Genomic DNA, 14192 nt, shown 5'->3' with positions numbered 1-14192 from the left:
GTCCTATATGCCTATGATGTATAAATTTGGTCTTTTCATGGTGTTCCATATTTCCTACATATTCCATTCTTGTGCTGTTTTTCTTAATTTTTTTCATAATCTTTGCTTGACCAGTACAATTCTTCAACTTTATCATCCAGTATTGATATTCTGTTTTTCATTTCATTCATTCTATTGGTGAGGCTTTCTCCTGTCATTTCAAATAGTCTCACTGAGTTTTTCACTTCCTTCTTCATTTCAGCCTGAGTTTTCTTCAATATTTCTATCTTGTGAATTCAGTCAGATGTTTATCCATATCTTCTTTTAGCTCTTTGATTTCTTTGTTGGTGTGCTCTTTAAATTCATTGCATTCTTTGGTCATGTTTATGATTGTTCTTTTAAATTCTGTGTCCTGGGTTATCTCTAGGGGTTGTCATTGTAAAATTCTTCTATAGGGCTGTTGGTGTTTGGTAGGTACATATTATTTAGGTTTTTCATATTATTATGTTTTTCATTGTGATTTTGGTATGTGATTTCTTTTGTTTGTGATTCTGGAATGAAACTCAAGCCTTCACTTTTTTAATTGGAATCTGATTCTGTTTGTATTTCTGACATTCCTTGTTTGTTTTCTTATTAGGTATGAAAAACGGGTTGGTCTAGGCTTCAGGTTCTCTCTTTTGGTTTTATATTGTAGGGACCACATGGCTCTCTAGTCCAGCTACTCTGGAGCTGCAACAGAGGCCAAAATTAGGCATCAATCAGATACTCTCAGGCTTCCTCTAAGATCATATCCTCTGCCTGTCAGCAGGCACAGCGCAATTTGGGAAGCTAGCAATGTGGAGGCTGGATTCAGATACTGTCAGGCAGTCAGCCAAGGTCTGGACCCCACTAAAGGTCAGAGAAGCCTAACAGTGAATTTTTTAATACAACATCCTATAGTGAGAAAACCAAAAGAGGGTTGCTACTAAAGGTTTAGAGGTACTTTTGAATGCTTCATTCAAATACTTATCTGAAAATGACAGTAGAGACATAAATACCAAACCGTGTATCGAGAGTTTGAAAATAGCATTTAAACAGCAACTAAACTGAAGTATCTCATATTCTACTCTTTTCAAGGTAGCAACATCTGAAACATTAAGTAAAATGTCCAGCTATTTGTTTAATCATTTGGGAGATATTTAAGATATTTTAATTTTCTGACAGCACAGACATTCTTAATATTATGTTAATTATTATGTTAATATGAGAATACATGAAAGTTCCTCACAGTAACCTTGTTTTTTAGAATGTGGTGTCATTGATATACTAACAAAGGATATGAGGGTGAATACTGTCTTCCTTTCTGACTGATGCACATCTTCCGAGTGACTCATACTCACACTGAAAGAGACAGAGCATAGTGTTTCTCTGCATATGCACTCAGGTGCTTAGACAAGGTACAAATAGAATCACTCAAAACCAGGGATCTCTGGCAGCATGTTGTATTCAGAAGCTTCTTGGAAATGTAATTAATAAGAATAATGAGTTCAGTTCCCCAGTGTTGTCAGTCAAGTACACTTTATCACTTTACTTTACTATGCACACAAATTTAGTATATTTTATATTTTTAATTGCATAATTGTTATATATAATTTAATATTTTTAAATATGCAACTGTATTACAAAAATAAGTAAGTGGAACAAAGCATACAATATTTTGTATTAAAATTTGTAATTATATTTTCTAAGTGACAAATAAGTAAATTGAAAGGCTCTCATATTGTGTCCACTATATCTTCTAAATTTGGAGGGTCTTAGGAGCCAGGAGACTTCTCATATGTCTCTAATATGTTATGATCTTTCAAGTAGAGAATCTTGTTGAAAAATAGTGTTGGAAAAGGGTGTTTTCTAGCAGAGTTCCAAAGATTTGCTTCCCTCTGAAGCTTTTAGGCACTGAATATTTGATTAGCTAGTGAGAATTTAGTTCTAATGCCTTGAAATGCTATTGTTGGAGTTGTTCCTTGAAAATAAAAAAAACATGTATGAGCAGGATTCTTGTGCTGTGTGTTTGTATGTGTACACGTGTGTGTGTATGTTTGTGTGTGTGTGTGTGTTAACTTGTGTATGGCATATGCATTTGTGTATCCATGTGTATGCAGGTGTGTGAGCCCTTAGACACTGAGACCAGAGGTTGACATCAGCTGTTCTTGCCCATGGCTTCCTACCTTATCTCTTGAAAGAGAGTCTGTCACTAAATCTGAAATTTGCTGTTTTTACCTGGAGTGCTATAATGGGCTGATATAGAGTTTTCTTTTAAAAAACGGACAGCAAGAAAATTTGATTCAATAAATACTTAATGAGAATCTATTCTATGTAAATCATTGTGATGAACTGTTTTGAGTAGCACATGAAGCTGTCAAGGGGTTTATGGTGTTCACAGGGGATAAGAACACCTTTATCTATCTTTTAAAAGGCTTTGCTAGCTGATATCTTTTACTTTTAATCAACAATATACAGATGGAAGAATGTGATACATTTTCTTAGACATGTTAAAGGTCAGGACCCTATAACAGGTAAACAAGAGAAAAAGCAAAGCAAATTTGTTTAATTAAAATCTTGTGTGATATGGACACCTTCATAAATGAAGAGCTGAGAACATGGGGGACCATTTTCAAGCTTATATTTTGTGAAGAAAGGACAGTTGTGTAGAGAATTAATTAGACAAAAGGTACACTATAATGACAATAGACTGAAGGGGGGCCAAACAGGCCTATGTGTTTAGATTCTTTTTTGGCTTCTCTTGGTAGCTTTCTTTCCTCCTGGGTATGAGGCAGAACCCCTTTGGAATGATGGAGTTTGTTTGAGGGAAAAGGGCTCTGGATTCTCAGACCCATTTCAGGAAAGAGCAATTCTGTTTCTAGGAATCATTTTGAGAAGGGAGAGGTTGGGAGACGGAGGGCAAGAGAAGGTTGAAGAGACCTTGCTTCTGAAACCCTTCAAATCTCCTTTAGTTCAAAGTACTCACCCTGTCAAATATCGTGCTTCGGAATATTGTGTTTTGAGCCTCCAGCAATAGCAGCTTTTTAAGGGCAAAACTATTTTGTTGGGTTTTGGTTTTCACTCATTATGGAGCCCAGGCTGACCTCAAGGTCATCTGTAATGAAGTCTGGCCTAAATCTTGATATTCTCTTGTATCTCTCCTGAATGCTGAGATTACAGGTGTGTACCATGATGCCTGGCAAAAATTGGTTTTGTTGCTGTTATTTATGGAGACTGTGGTGAGTGTGTGTATGAGGGGTGTTGAGAGTATATTGTTTTAATGGTAGAGTCTGTCTTAAGTATCCGCAGGCACAGAATATTGATAGACAAAGCAATAGTGTGGAGGTCATGATGGTTGAAGAGGTACAATTAGAAATAGACAGGAGAGGGGCTGGAGAGATGGCTCAGTGGTTAAGAGCACTGACTGCTCTTGCAAAGGATCAGAGTTCGATTCCCAGCACCCACATGGCAGCTACGAACTGTCCTTAACTTCAGTTCCAGGGGAATCCAAAGCCCACTTCTGACCTCTGAGGCATTGCACAACATGGGTGCACTCACATACATGCAGGCAATACACTCATACATAAAATAAAATTAATAAATAAAATATTTTAAAAAAAGAAGTAGACAGGGGACCAGTGTAGTGGACTGGGATGGTGGGGTATTAGTTACTTTTCTCATTGCTGTGTCAAATAACAGAAAAGAAGCAATTTAAGGAAGGAAGGGTGTGCTCCATCTTACAGTTGAAGGGGATCACTCCATCACAGAGGAGAAGGCGTGGCTACAGAGCAGGAGGCCAGGTGATCCCAGTCAGAAAGCAGAGAGCAAACAGAGAGTGAGGCTCAGCTCGACTATAAAACATCAAGGCCTGCCCTCAGTGGCTCACTCCAGCAAGGCTCCACCACCTAAAAGTTCCACAACCTCCTAAAACAGCACCACCAATTGGGGACCAAGTGTGCAAACACATGAACTTATGGGGGCCTTTTCATATCCAAACCACAGTGTCCCTGATGGGGCATCACTCTAGAATGGCTGGATCCAGCTTCCTTGAGGAATGGTTTCTCCAGGCCTCATTGTGTCAATTCATAGAGGAAATTAAATGTCATCCTAAGAGACAGGCAGAAGACTTTATCAAGTTTTGCAAGGCTTTACTTGTCATTATCATCTTCCCTACTGTCCTTAACCACCCTTTTTATCAGACCATTCAAAATATTCTTGAACATGGTTTATTTTTATGGTGAGTTATATGATAATTTATAGCTTTGGGCAAACTATTCACAATACTATTTTCAGAAATTAAGAGTGTCAAAATCTAATTAGATCTGTCACATTTTTCCCACAAAAATATGTATTCTAGAAGTTGTTTTTAACCAGTTAAAAATTTATGTTTGCTTTTACAGCTAATGAAAGAGTGATATTTAAGAACTTATATTGATATGCAATTAGAACCAGGATGCATGTGCACATGAAGATAGATGTATGATGTCACACATTGCTATATTTACTGTATTAGACATACACTATAGTGTACATTTTCCAGGTTGAATAGTAACTAAAAATATGCACATCGTGTCATGGTTTGTCCAGACTATTCTTTTGTCAATCTGCATAGTGCAAGAAACCAGTTTATGACAGTGATTGACTTAAATGAAGTCACTTCTGAGAGAGTGATTGTTTTAATTAAAAATGTTGGGCATTTCCCCCCTGTATCTTCAGGCATTTGGACTGATTTGCATTTCTTTCAGTTCTGAGTGTTGGGGGTAATACATTATGAAACACTTCTTTCTTGATATGCATGCACATTAGCTTTTGTTATTTTTGTTTTAATTAATGTACAAGGAGTCTCTTCAAAGAATTCTCTAGTTAAATGAACTAGCACAGTAAATAGAAAATTAAAGACACAAAGGGAGTTAAGACAAAAAGAAGAGACTAAGTTATTTATCATATTTTCTCAAGCAGAGTAGATATTCCGAGTATGTAAACTGTTGTACAGAGAACAAAATCTGTTTCAAAAATTAAAAGTCATTTTAAGCTTGCTATATGGATATTTAAGATATATAAGTATTACAGGCCTCAAATACTGATATTTCAGTTATTAATTTTTCTAAGTTATAAGAGTTTGAGATACATAGGCAGTGGAAAAAAAAACAAATATTTGTTCTTAAAGGACTTAGACTTAAAATTGGCTAGAAAAATATTATACAGCTTCTCATCTGTTTAATGAAAAATCTGAGCATGCACCTAAATATATTTGTTTCACATATGTAATATTCCCACTGCTTTGTATCAAGACATAATATTCATTTAGGGTAAGCAAATGTTATCAAAATAAACGTACTTCAAAGTGTCTTAACATTTTCAAACTTTTGACTAAGAACATGTCAGGTGTGAAATAGATCATTATTTTTTGTTACCTGTGTATCTATTTTAAAGACATACTCCCTGGATGAGAAAATTTCATCTTAATTATTTGTTTGGTATATGTTGCTAATTTTATCTTCATTCCATATTGTTTCAATGGGTTTTATCGATTTTAATCTCCTACTTTTAGTAAAAATACATGATATAATATATAAATCTACTTCACTAGGAACACACAGACTTCAACGGTCAGTGAACCACTCATTAACTGAGAGCCAGTGTCCCTGGGTTAACCTCTCAGAATTATAGAATGTGTCGAGCTGCTTTGGGTGCCTTAAAGACTCAATGTAACATGCAGTTGCCTGAAGTTTCCATCGTCAATCCATGAAGTAATAATTAGTATTTCTTATTTTTGGAGATAATAAAATTATAAAAGGCTTGCTATTGTGCTTTTGTGTGCTTCCACACACCTTGCTTTGCACACTATTGTTTCAGAGAGGTGTGCTTTTTATTATGGCTGCCTGAGGGGTCCTGACCTTGTTGGCCACTGTGTGAGGGTCTCTTGATATGTCTTTTGATAATTTTCTCCCACTCTGGCGTGAAGAAACATATAGGTGAGTTGTCCAGCACACATTAGGCTGAAGTGGAGATTTGCTACAGAGTAGAGTGAAAGTTCATGTCTTAATTTTCATAGATGCTATAGGAAATCAGTCCTTTCTTTACTTTATGACACATGACTGATAAAGCTCTTTTTTCCATCATTCATATTCCTACTCTGATTATTTGACTGTGTATTTTGGCCTTGGAGGTAAAGTTTTGTGCTGTTATTATTTGAAAAAGAGACAGTAAGCTTTGCGTGGACATTATATTATAGATGGCCAGTTTTATAAGTAATGAAAGTTATAAAGAGTCATAGTGAAAGTTTTGTGGCTCCATAGTTACAGAAAGATAAGCTAATAAATAGTAACTTTAAAGACTTGGACCAGTTAGCATACAACACTAGTATTTGTATTTTTAAGTTATTTCCATATATGCTATACAAGTATGTATAAAATATTATTCTTACTCATTGTCCATCAGTCATCACTTTTATTATAACCCCCACAGTTCCATATAAAATTGGCATACCCTCATCATACAAAATTTAACAAATGATAAAATGTTGAAAATGAAGATTGCATTTACTCTCAACAGTCAGTATATTTACTATTTGGGTGTTTTTTTTTCTCAGATCCTCTTTGCCTAATTAGTGGTTATTTTTATTTCATGATGATTTGTTATAAGAATTCACATTTCCTACAACGTTTTATAATGGAGTTGATCTCGAAGATATAGCTCTGGAAAATGCATGCTCGTGGGCAATGGCTGTGGCCACTCCCAAGGATCTACTTCTATTGCCCTTCTGGGTTCATGCTATTGTTTCAGGTTTGACTCTTACTAGCAATGTATGAAGTTGCTGGAGAGTTTACTAGACCCCTTGTCAGTCTTCAGTCAACAACATTTACTGTAATGCTCCCAATTACTAGATCCTGAGCAACATTACACATTTCAACTTTCTGTCAGGTCTAGTCACGTTTATAAGAAGATATTACCATACAATTGTATCAGATAAGTGTGGAATTATCAGGACTTACAAGACAAAATATTAACATCTCTTTAATAGCAGTGCTAGGTATGTATATGTAGCTTGCATTATTTCTGCATTTTTAATAAATCTAAAATGTTTCCAAAGTGAATAATTTCTATGTTTAAAAAATAACTATGAATGACTTGGGGTGGATGATTTAGTAAAGTGTTTGTTGAGAAAGCAAGAGGATCTAAGTTTGATCCCCAGCACCCACGAACAAAGGTCAAGCATGGTGGTGTATGTTTACAACCCCAGCATTGGAAAGGCAAAGACAGGTGAATACCTGGGGCTCCATGGCCAGCCAGCCTAGCCTAATTTGCAAGTTCTAGGTCTTAGTGAGAGCCCTAGTCTCAAAAACAAGTTCCTAAGGATGACACTTGATGTTGTCCTTTGGCCTCCACACCAAGGGCACATATCTTCACATATACCTATAGTCACTCACATGCAGAGAGAGAGAGAGACAGAGAGAGACAGAGTAATGATGAATGGCACCATAAAAGTATTCAGAAGGAGAATTAACCCTTGTTTGAGGTGTCAGGAAAGCAACTCTGAGGAAGTGAAATGACATTAATCTCATTTGAGAGGCAGGCAAAAGATTTAGCTAGGCAAAGATGTGTGCAATTGGGTAAATGCCTGCAGGGCTATGTTAATAGCGTTTTTATACACATGGCTACATGTTAGACAAGCAAGGTAAAGGGAACAGGATACATGGAGGATTTTGCTGAGGGCTTGTAAACAACTCACAGGGAACCAGGTAAAGCTTCATGCAGGGTTTGAGGCAGTTGTAAACAAAGTCTGTAGAGATATGGGCCTACTACCATGGGCTGTGTAATAACCCATGGGCACTGAAGAGTCCCTACAGATTTCCACATCTGATGGGTTGGAAGAGGCAAACTGCAGGTTTGGTGAGGTAACAGAGGGCAGGCCTAAACACAGAGAATGGGAGATGAAGGAGGGACATTGTGAAGAAGTGTCCTTAGGAATCAAACAACTCAATGGGGTGGAATGGGGAAGTATGCCTGGTGTTGTGGGGGCTGATGATGTTCACAAAGAGTCAAATCCAGAGTAGGTAGAAACTGCTTTTGACTGGAGTTGGAGATGGGAGAGTTAAAGCAAAAATGATACAGAGAGTTTTAAACTTAGAGTGCTGCCTTTACGAATCTGATGAGTTTTTAATAGAGGCAGATGTTTATTACAAATGTGGCTAGTGACAAAGTGAGGTAGATACAGACTTTCAAGGACTTAGGCACTTTTAGCACTCTGTTACAGTTTTGCATCATACCTTCAAATGTGAGCAAGCAAGGTTGCCACTGAGACCCAGTTGGGGCTAATCACAGAGATGTTTTAGGGTTTGTCCTTGTTTTTTTATTAAACAGTTTTGGGGGTTGTCCTTTTATAAATTACACCTTTTGGCTTACATTTTATTTGGGATTCCTAAGCATCTTACTTTAATTGTTCCATTTATGGAAATAGGATATCCTGGCTGTTAAGTAGATGGGCCATACAGCTGAGGGTACATATTCAACCTCTAACCTTGCAAATCCTCTGCCTTTTGTCCTTACTTAATTACTCAGTTTCTCAATTTCCTCATTTTCAAAGTTTGCTTCCCCTTAAGTTGACTTGTAATGAAGATTCAGTGGATGAATCAGAGGATTTTCTTAGAACAACATCTGTCACTCGAGGTCATGTATTGTTACCGGTTTTGAAAATAAAAATACGAAGTACTGTGAAGCTAGGTAAATTCAAATCAGTTGTGCTTTGTTTATTATTAAAAGGAAGGTAGAAAAATGTAATTTTGTTTGGTTTTTGTTCTCATAATAGAGATGAGGCATGGTTTATAAGGTCCATCATGTGAGTGCAGAGGAAACTGTGAGCAAGGGTGTAGATTTGTCCTGCCTTAGCAGATCTAGTTCACTCTAGAACCTCTTGAACAGTTGTCAGTTTGTAAAATTTCCTATGTGTTTTCATGGCAGTTAAGAAATTCCCCCCTTGGGGCTGGAGAGATGACTCTGAAGTTAAGAGTACTGGCTGCTCTTGCAGAGAATCCAGGTTCAGTTCCCAGCACTAACAACCCTCTATGGCTCCAGTCCCCAGTGCTGCCTTCTGGCCTACTTGGGGACTGCATGCATGTGGTGCACTGACATACATGCAGACAAAGCACTCACACACATAAAATAACTTTAAAAAAAAAGAAGCCAGGACTGGTAATCTGAAGTAGAAGGATTACTGTGAGTTAAGGCTAGCTGTGGTACAGAGTGAGGCCTTATCAGAGAGAGAGAGAAAGAAAGAGAGAGAGACAGAGACAGAGACAGTCAGAGGAGAGACAGGGAGATAGTCTCACTATTTTCATTTGCTCTTCTCCATGCTACCTGTTTGCAGAGAAGAACAGAAACACAATCCAATAAGCACTGGAAAGAAGTCTTCAGTAGAAAGAGGTACATAGTTAGTCAGTCTTAATGGATGTTTAATTTTTTTAACAAATGGACATCTTAGAATTATGTGATTTTTAAAGTTACTTGCTATTATACAGGGTATATAGGCAGTGCAATCATAATAACAATTTAGATCTTTTTTGAAAACCCCAGCCTTTTAAAAGCATCTGTGTCCTGACATGTTTAATCACACTGATATTGTGATATGACAGTGTTGGTGCATTATTTCCAGAAGGCTTTTCTTCCAAATCATCATCTGATCTATGAAGCAAATGTGCACAGTGTATTTAGTATGCCAGCAAACAGTCACTGGGATTTATTTTTTCATTCCCCAAAAGCTAATCAAAAGCCCGGGGCTCTTCTATTTTGGGGCAGCTCTGCATATTTTGCTTGTGTACTGTTTCTATTTACATGTTGGCTGGTGTGTAGTTATTAAAGACTCTGTATTGGATTTTCAGTGACATCCTGCTGTCTGGACAGCACAATCCAATTTGCATGTCCCATTCAGCTGTTGTGGAGAGAAGCCTGTTGCCATGGAGAAGATTATGATGTCTCTCATCAGATGGACTCCAGAGATGGGGATGGGCTTTGCACAGTCACATGCAAATATGTGCTTTAAAGGATACAGCTGGCTTTTGGGAAAGTACTGGATTACCAGAGCAGCTACATTTGCTATGAGTCATTAAATGAGAAATCTGTGATGTATTTTGCTATAATAAACCCCCACTGCTCTCTACTTTCATGCCTGTTGATCGAAAATCAGAGTCTGCATTTTACAATCAGTGTCCTTTTCAGGTGTATAAATTAAGAGGCTTGCCTGTTTAATTTCGGACTTGTCCAGGATATTGCCCCACAGTTGACCACTCTGTACAAATTGATATATTATTTTGTTTGCTTGCTTTGTTTTGGTGCCTGTTGTTGAACCTAGGGGACTTGCACATGCCGAGTACCGACTCCAGCACTGAGTAAAGCCCAGCCTTGCCTGAGCCAAGCCTAACCCTCCCTGAGCCCTAAGCCTAGCCCTCTCTGTATGTTACCCTGGGACTTCATCCCGAGTTCAGGAGAACAATGTCCCATGCCAACGTGGATTGTATATAAACACAAATCCTTCTATGCAAATTGGAGGGACTCTGCCCATCAGGAGTTGTTCTCCAAACTGAGAATTTTGCTGAGAATGTGTATCACAGGTTAACCAATTTTTAAAAAACACAGATTTCTTATATTTGGGGACTGTCAATTTAAAATGAAAGCCCTATTTAAAAGCCTGTAATGAAGTTTCTTAGAATCGCACCTTTGCAGAAATCTTGAATTGTCATCCTGAATGACAAAATTAGCTTATGATAATTACAGGTTAAAGTCATAATTAAACTAGTGGTTTAATAGTCTAATAAATAGACACACATCTTAGTTTCACGAAATGGCTTATTTTCTGTAGCTCACTACAGCACTTTCTTTTCTTTTGGTGGTTCATGTGGTCTGGATTTCATGACCCACAGACAAATCTCAGAGACATACACATGTGACCTCTAGAGAATGTCCTCCTATTTCTGGAATAGAAAAAACAAAAAACAAGAAACACACACATAAAAATAAAAAAAAAAGAAAATCAACTCTCCCTTGCCACATTGTGAGGCTGATGACCCCTGTGTTTGCCTTTCAGATCCCCAGCTCAAGGGTATAGTGACCAGGTTATATTGCAGGCAAGGCTACTACTTGCAAATGCACCCCGATGGCGCTCTCGATGGAACCAAGGATGACAGCACCCATTCTAGTAAGTGACAACCTCGGGCCACCCGCTAACTCAGTTGTGAGAAGACACGTGCTACTCAAATGGCTTTATGAGAAACTTTTGTGAATTCTTGGCTACATTGGTTTGTTTTCACAGAAGTTGCCCATTAGAATGCATGCACAGAGAAGAAGGAAGAGAATTTTTATTTATAAGACCTCTATCAGACATTGCTTGTTTCCTGGGGTTGTGTTCTTAAGCTGAACATTTCAGAATGGTCAGTACTTTAACATCTAGAAAAGATACTAGTTTCTTAGGATTCAAACTTATGTTATACTTATATTGCATGCCCACATATTCATTCTTTATCAGCCACTAATTATTTTTTTTCTTCCTCCTTCTATCCCTTCCCTCTTCCTTTTATTTTGTTTTTCTTTTCTTTTCTTTTTGCCAATGCTAAAGGTTAAACTCAGAATTATATATGCCAGGCAAGCTAGCACTACTGAGCCACATCCCCAGCCCAGAGATCCTTTCCTTGTGTCTTACAGTTGTGTGTAGGGTCAAGGATCTTCGTAATGCTTAACTTCCAGTATCTTCAATGATCTCTGCTTATCTTTAGCCAGAGACTAATTGGACATGAAAACTATTTTCCCATAACTCTGCTTTGAATGTGAGTTGAGATGCTCTGAAAGTTCATCAAACTGGAGAGTAATATCAATGGTAACCTCGTGACAAAAATTTTCAAGAAAAAAAAAGTGTAACTGTAGGAAAGTGCTGCTTCTTTAGACCACTTTAAAATGATTTCCCATGAATAAAGATTCTAGGAATATTTTGCCATATTTCTTCCTTGTTTTGAGGGTGTGGGGATGGGTGAAGTCAACAAAATGGTACCTAGATAATGAAAATCAGTGTCACACTGAGAAGTTGCAAGCACACATTTCAAAACATATTGCTTTATAATTGAACAAGCAGCACATTATTTTCTAAATTTTGAAGTATAGGAGTGGAAGTATATACACACATAGTTGGGTCTAGTTGTCTGAAATATATTAAAAATCTAAACCCAAAAGCTGAGGAAGGGAAAGATGCACTATTTCTAATCTCTAAATGCCCATGGCTCTTTGCACTTGTCCTGTGTCTATGGCAGAAGGAACAGAAACATTGATTAATGGCTGAAATCCTCTTGTCCTACTCTCCTAACCATCCTGAGGTTAGGGCTAAACTCTTGCTTAATAGCAAGCCAGAAGTAAATCACAGTACCCCTACCCATTGTGAGGGGCTTGAATTCTTATGCAAAGTTCTGGCTATAGTTTCTTTTCCTATACATTATTTTATATTTTATGTGTACTTTAAGCCAGCTGTGTTAGGTTTTTAGTTTTGTTGCCATTTTGAAATTTGCAAACACATGGAGTGAATGACAGGTTCTTGTCTCAGGAAATCTGTCAAATTGTATGGCTATAACATATAATAAAAATTGGCAGGATTATAGCAGATGGGTAAGAACAATGAGGATTGCCAATTAACTCCATTTTGCGTATTATCAAACTTTTAAATTGAAAATAAATTTCAAATGATTTTATTTATGTTCTTTTTAAAGTCAGTTTTGTGTCCTTTGACAGTTTCCAGTAGGTGAAGTGAGGGTAGGTCAGCTTTTTTTAGAATGAACACCGAGATTGTTTTTCCTCTGGTTTATTATAATATGGAAGTTCGGAACCTTGTAATTGTTAGAAATGAAGAGTTTTCTGGAAATAGGAAGGCATATTTAGAAACGCAGACATTTCTATTTTGATATAGCCCTTAAACCAATAATGCCTTCTCAAGAGGGAAGCTTACAAGTACAACGACCTAACAGCTCCTAACTAGAGTATGGGCCTTTCAATTAAGGTGAATGTGATATGGTAATTAATCAAAATTATTTCTTTTGATAATTCACCAAACGCAAACTAAGAAGTAGTTTGTTATATATTAGAACATAATCAATAACCCAAGATGTAATCAGAGAGCACTCTAAAATTTACCAAGTTACAGAGCTGAAGACTTGAACCTTCAGCCCTCTATGATTAGAGTCCACCACATTCCTCACTAAATATGGAATTATTTAGAGAGAAAAACTGAACCTTGCCAACCTGAAGAGTTGCCTTTGTGTAAAATTTTAGAGAAGAGGTAAAAGAGCCCACAGGCTAGTGAGCCTTTTCCTCTCACCCCTCCCCCATGTCTAAATTCTAGAGAACTCTGGGAACAAAAAATGGCAAGATATCCTTGATGAGTAAATGGTCCCAGTGGAGACGATCTGGTTGTAATCTGACTGCTTGTCATTGGCTTTCAGGTACTGTAGAGAGTCTGTCCTTACAGAAGGGAGTGCAGCCTGCCCAGGTGGCCTCATCAACCATATTCACTTCTAAAGTGTAACTTCCTTTGAAATTCTACTTACCATCTCCATTAGCACAGCTGCTGTAACGTATAGCATTTTATCAGGCAGTGGTCTTCCCTGCTTCCTTTTTACTTTTGGAAATACCAGGGATTTATTTTTCCTGTGTGTATTAATTTATTTTCTGTTGCTGTGGCAAAATACCCTAACAAAAACAACTTAAGGGTTTATTTGGGTTTATAGTTCCAGAGGGTCCATCATGGTGGGGAAGACCTGGCAACAGGCAGGGACAGCATGGTGGTTGAGACAGGAAGTTGGCTGATCACCTTACAGCTATACCCAGGAAGTCAAGAGAACAGTATAAAACTTCAAAACCTAACAAGTACCTCCAGCAAGGTTTCATCTGCTAAAGTTTCTGTAACCTCCCCAAACAATACCACCAGCTGGGGACCAAGTGTTTAAACATGGGAGTCTACAGGGGGCAATGCATATGTATTTTCAACTTTCATTGTTCCTATGACTAGAATTTATAGCTTCTACATGTGAGCTGTGGCTACATAAACATCAGCCACTTCCCTACTAACCATAACAATGCTAAAGCTCTAGAAGCAATGCCTTTCACCCCAGAAATGTTGGGCTGGTTAACTTGATATGCAAAACTTGTGACACCACCCAGAAGTT

At 37.5% G+C, this 14192-nt stretch overlaps 1 protein-coding gene across 2 annotated transcripts in view; it reads left to right on the top strand.

Annotated features, from left to right (window-relative positions):
• Fgf14 (fibroblast growth factor 14) overlaps window positions 1-14192 on the top strand; it is a 705665-nt gene that overhangs the window by 506557 nt on the left and 184916 nt on the right. For both annotated transcript variants that reach the window (XM_008855149.2, XM_008855151.3), the window contains exon 2: window positions 11078-11188. In XM_008855149.2, coding sequence (XP_008853371.1) covers window positions 11078-11188 — 111 coding nt within the window. The remainder of the gene's footprint in view (window positions 1-11077; window positions 11189-14192) is intronic.

This window comes from Nannospalax galili, unplaced genomic scaffold, assembly GCF_000622305.1.
Source record: "Nannospalax galili isolate Female #2095 unplaced genomic scaffold, S.galili_v1.0 scaffold287, whole genome shotgun sequence".
NCBI lineage: Eukaryota > Metazoa > Chordata > Mammalia > Rodentia > Spalacidae > Nannospalax > Nannospalax galili.
Note: the sequence above shows the minus strand (reverse complement) of the source record. Positions and strands in the feature narration are given on the sequence as shown.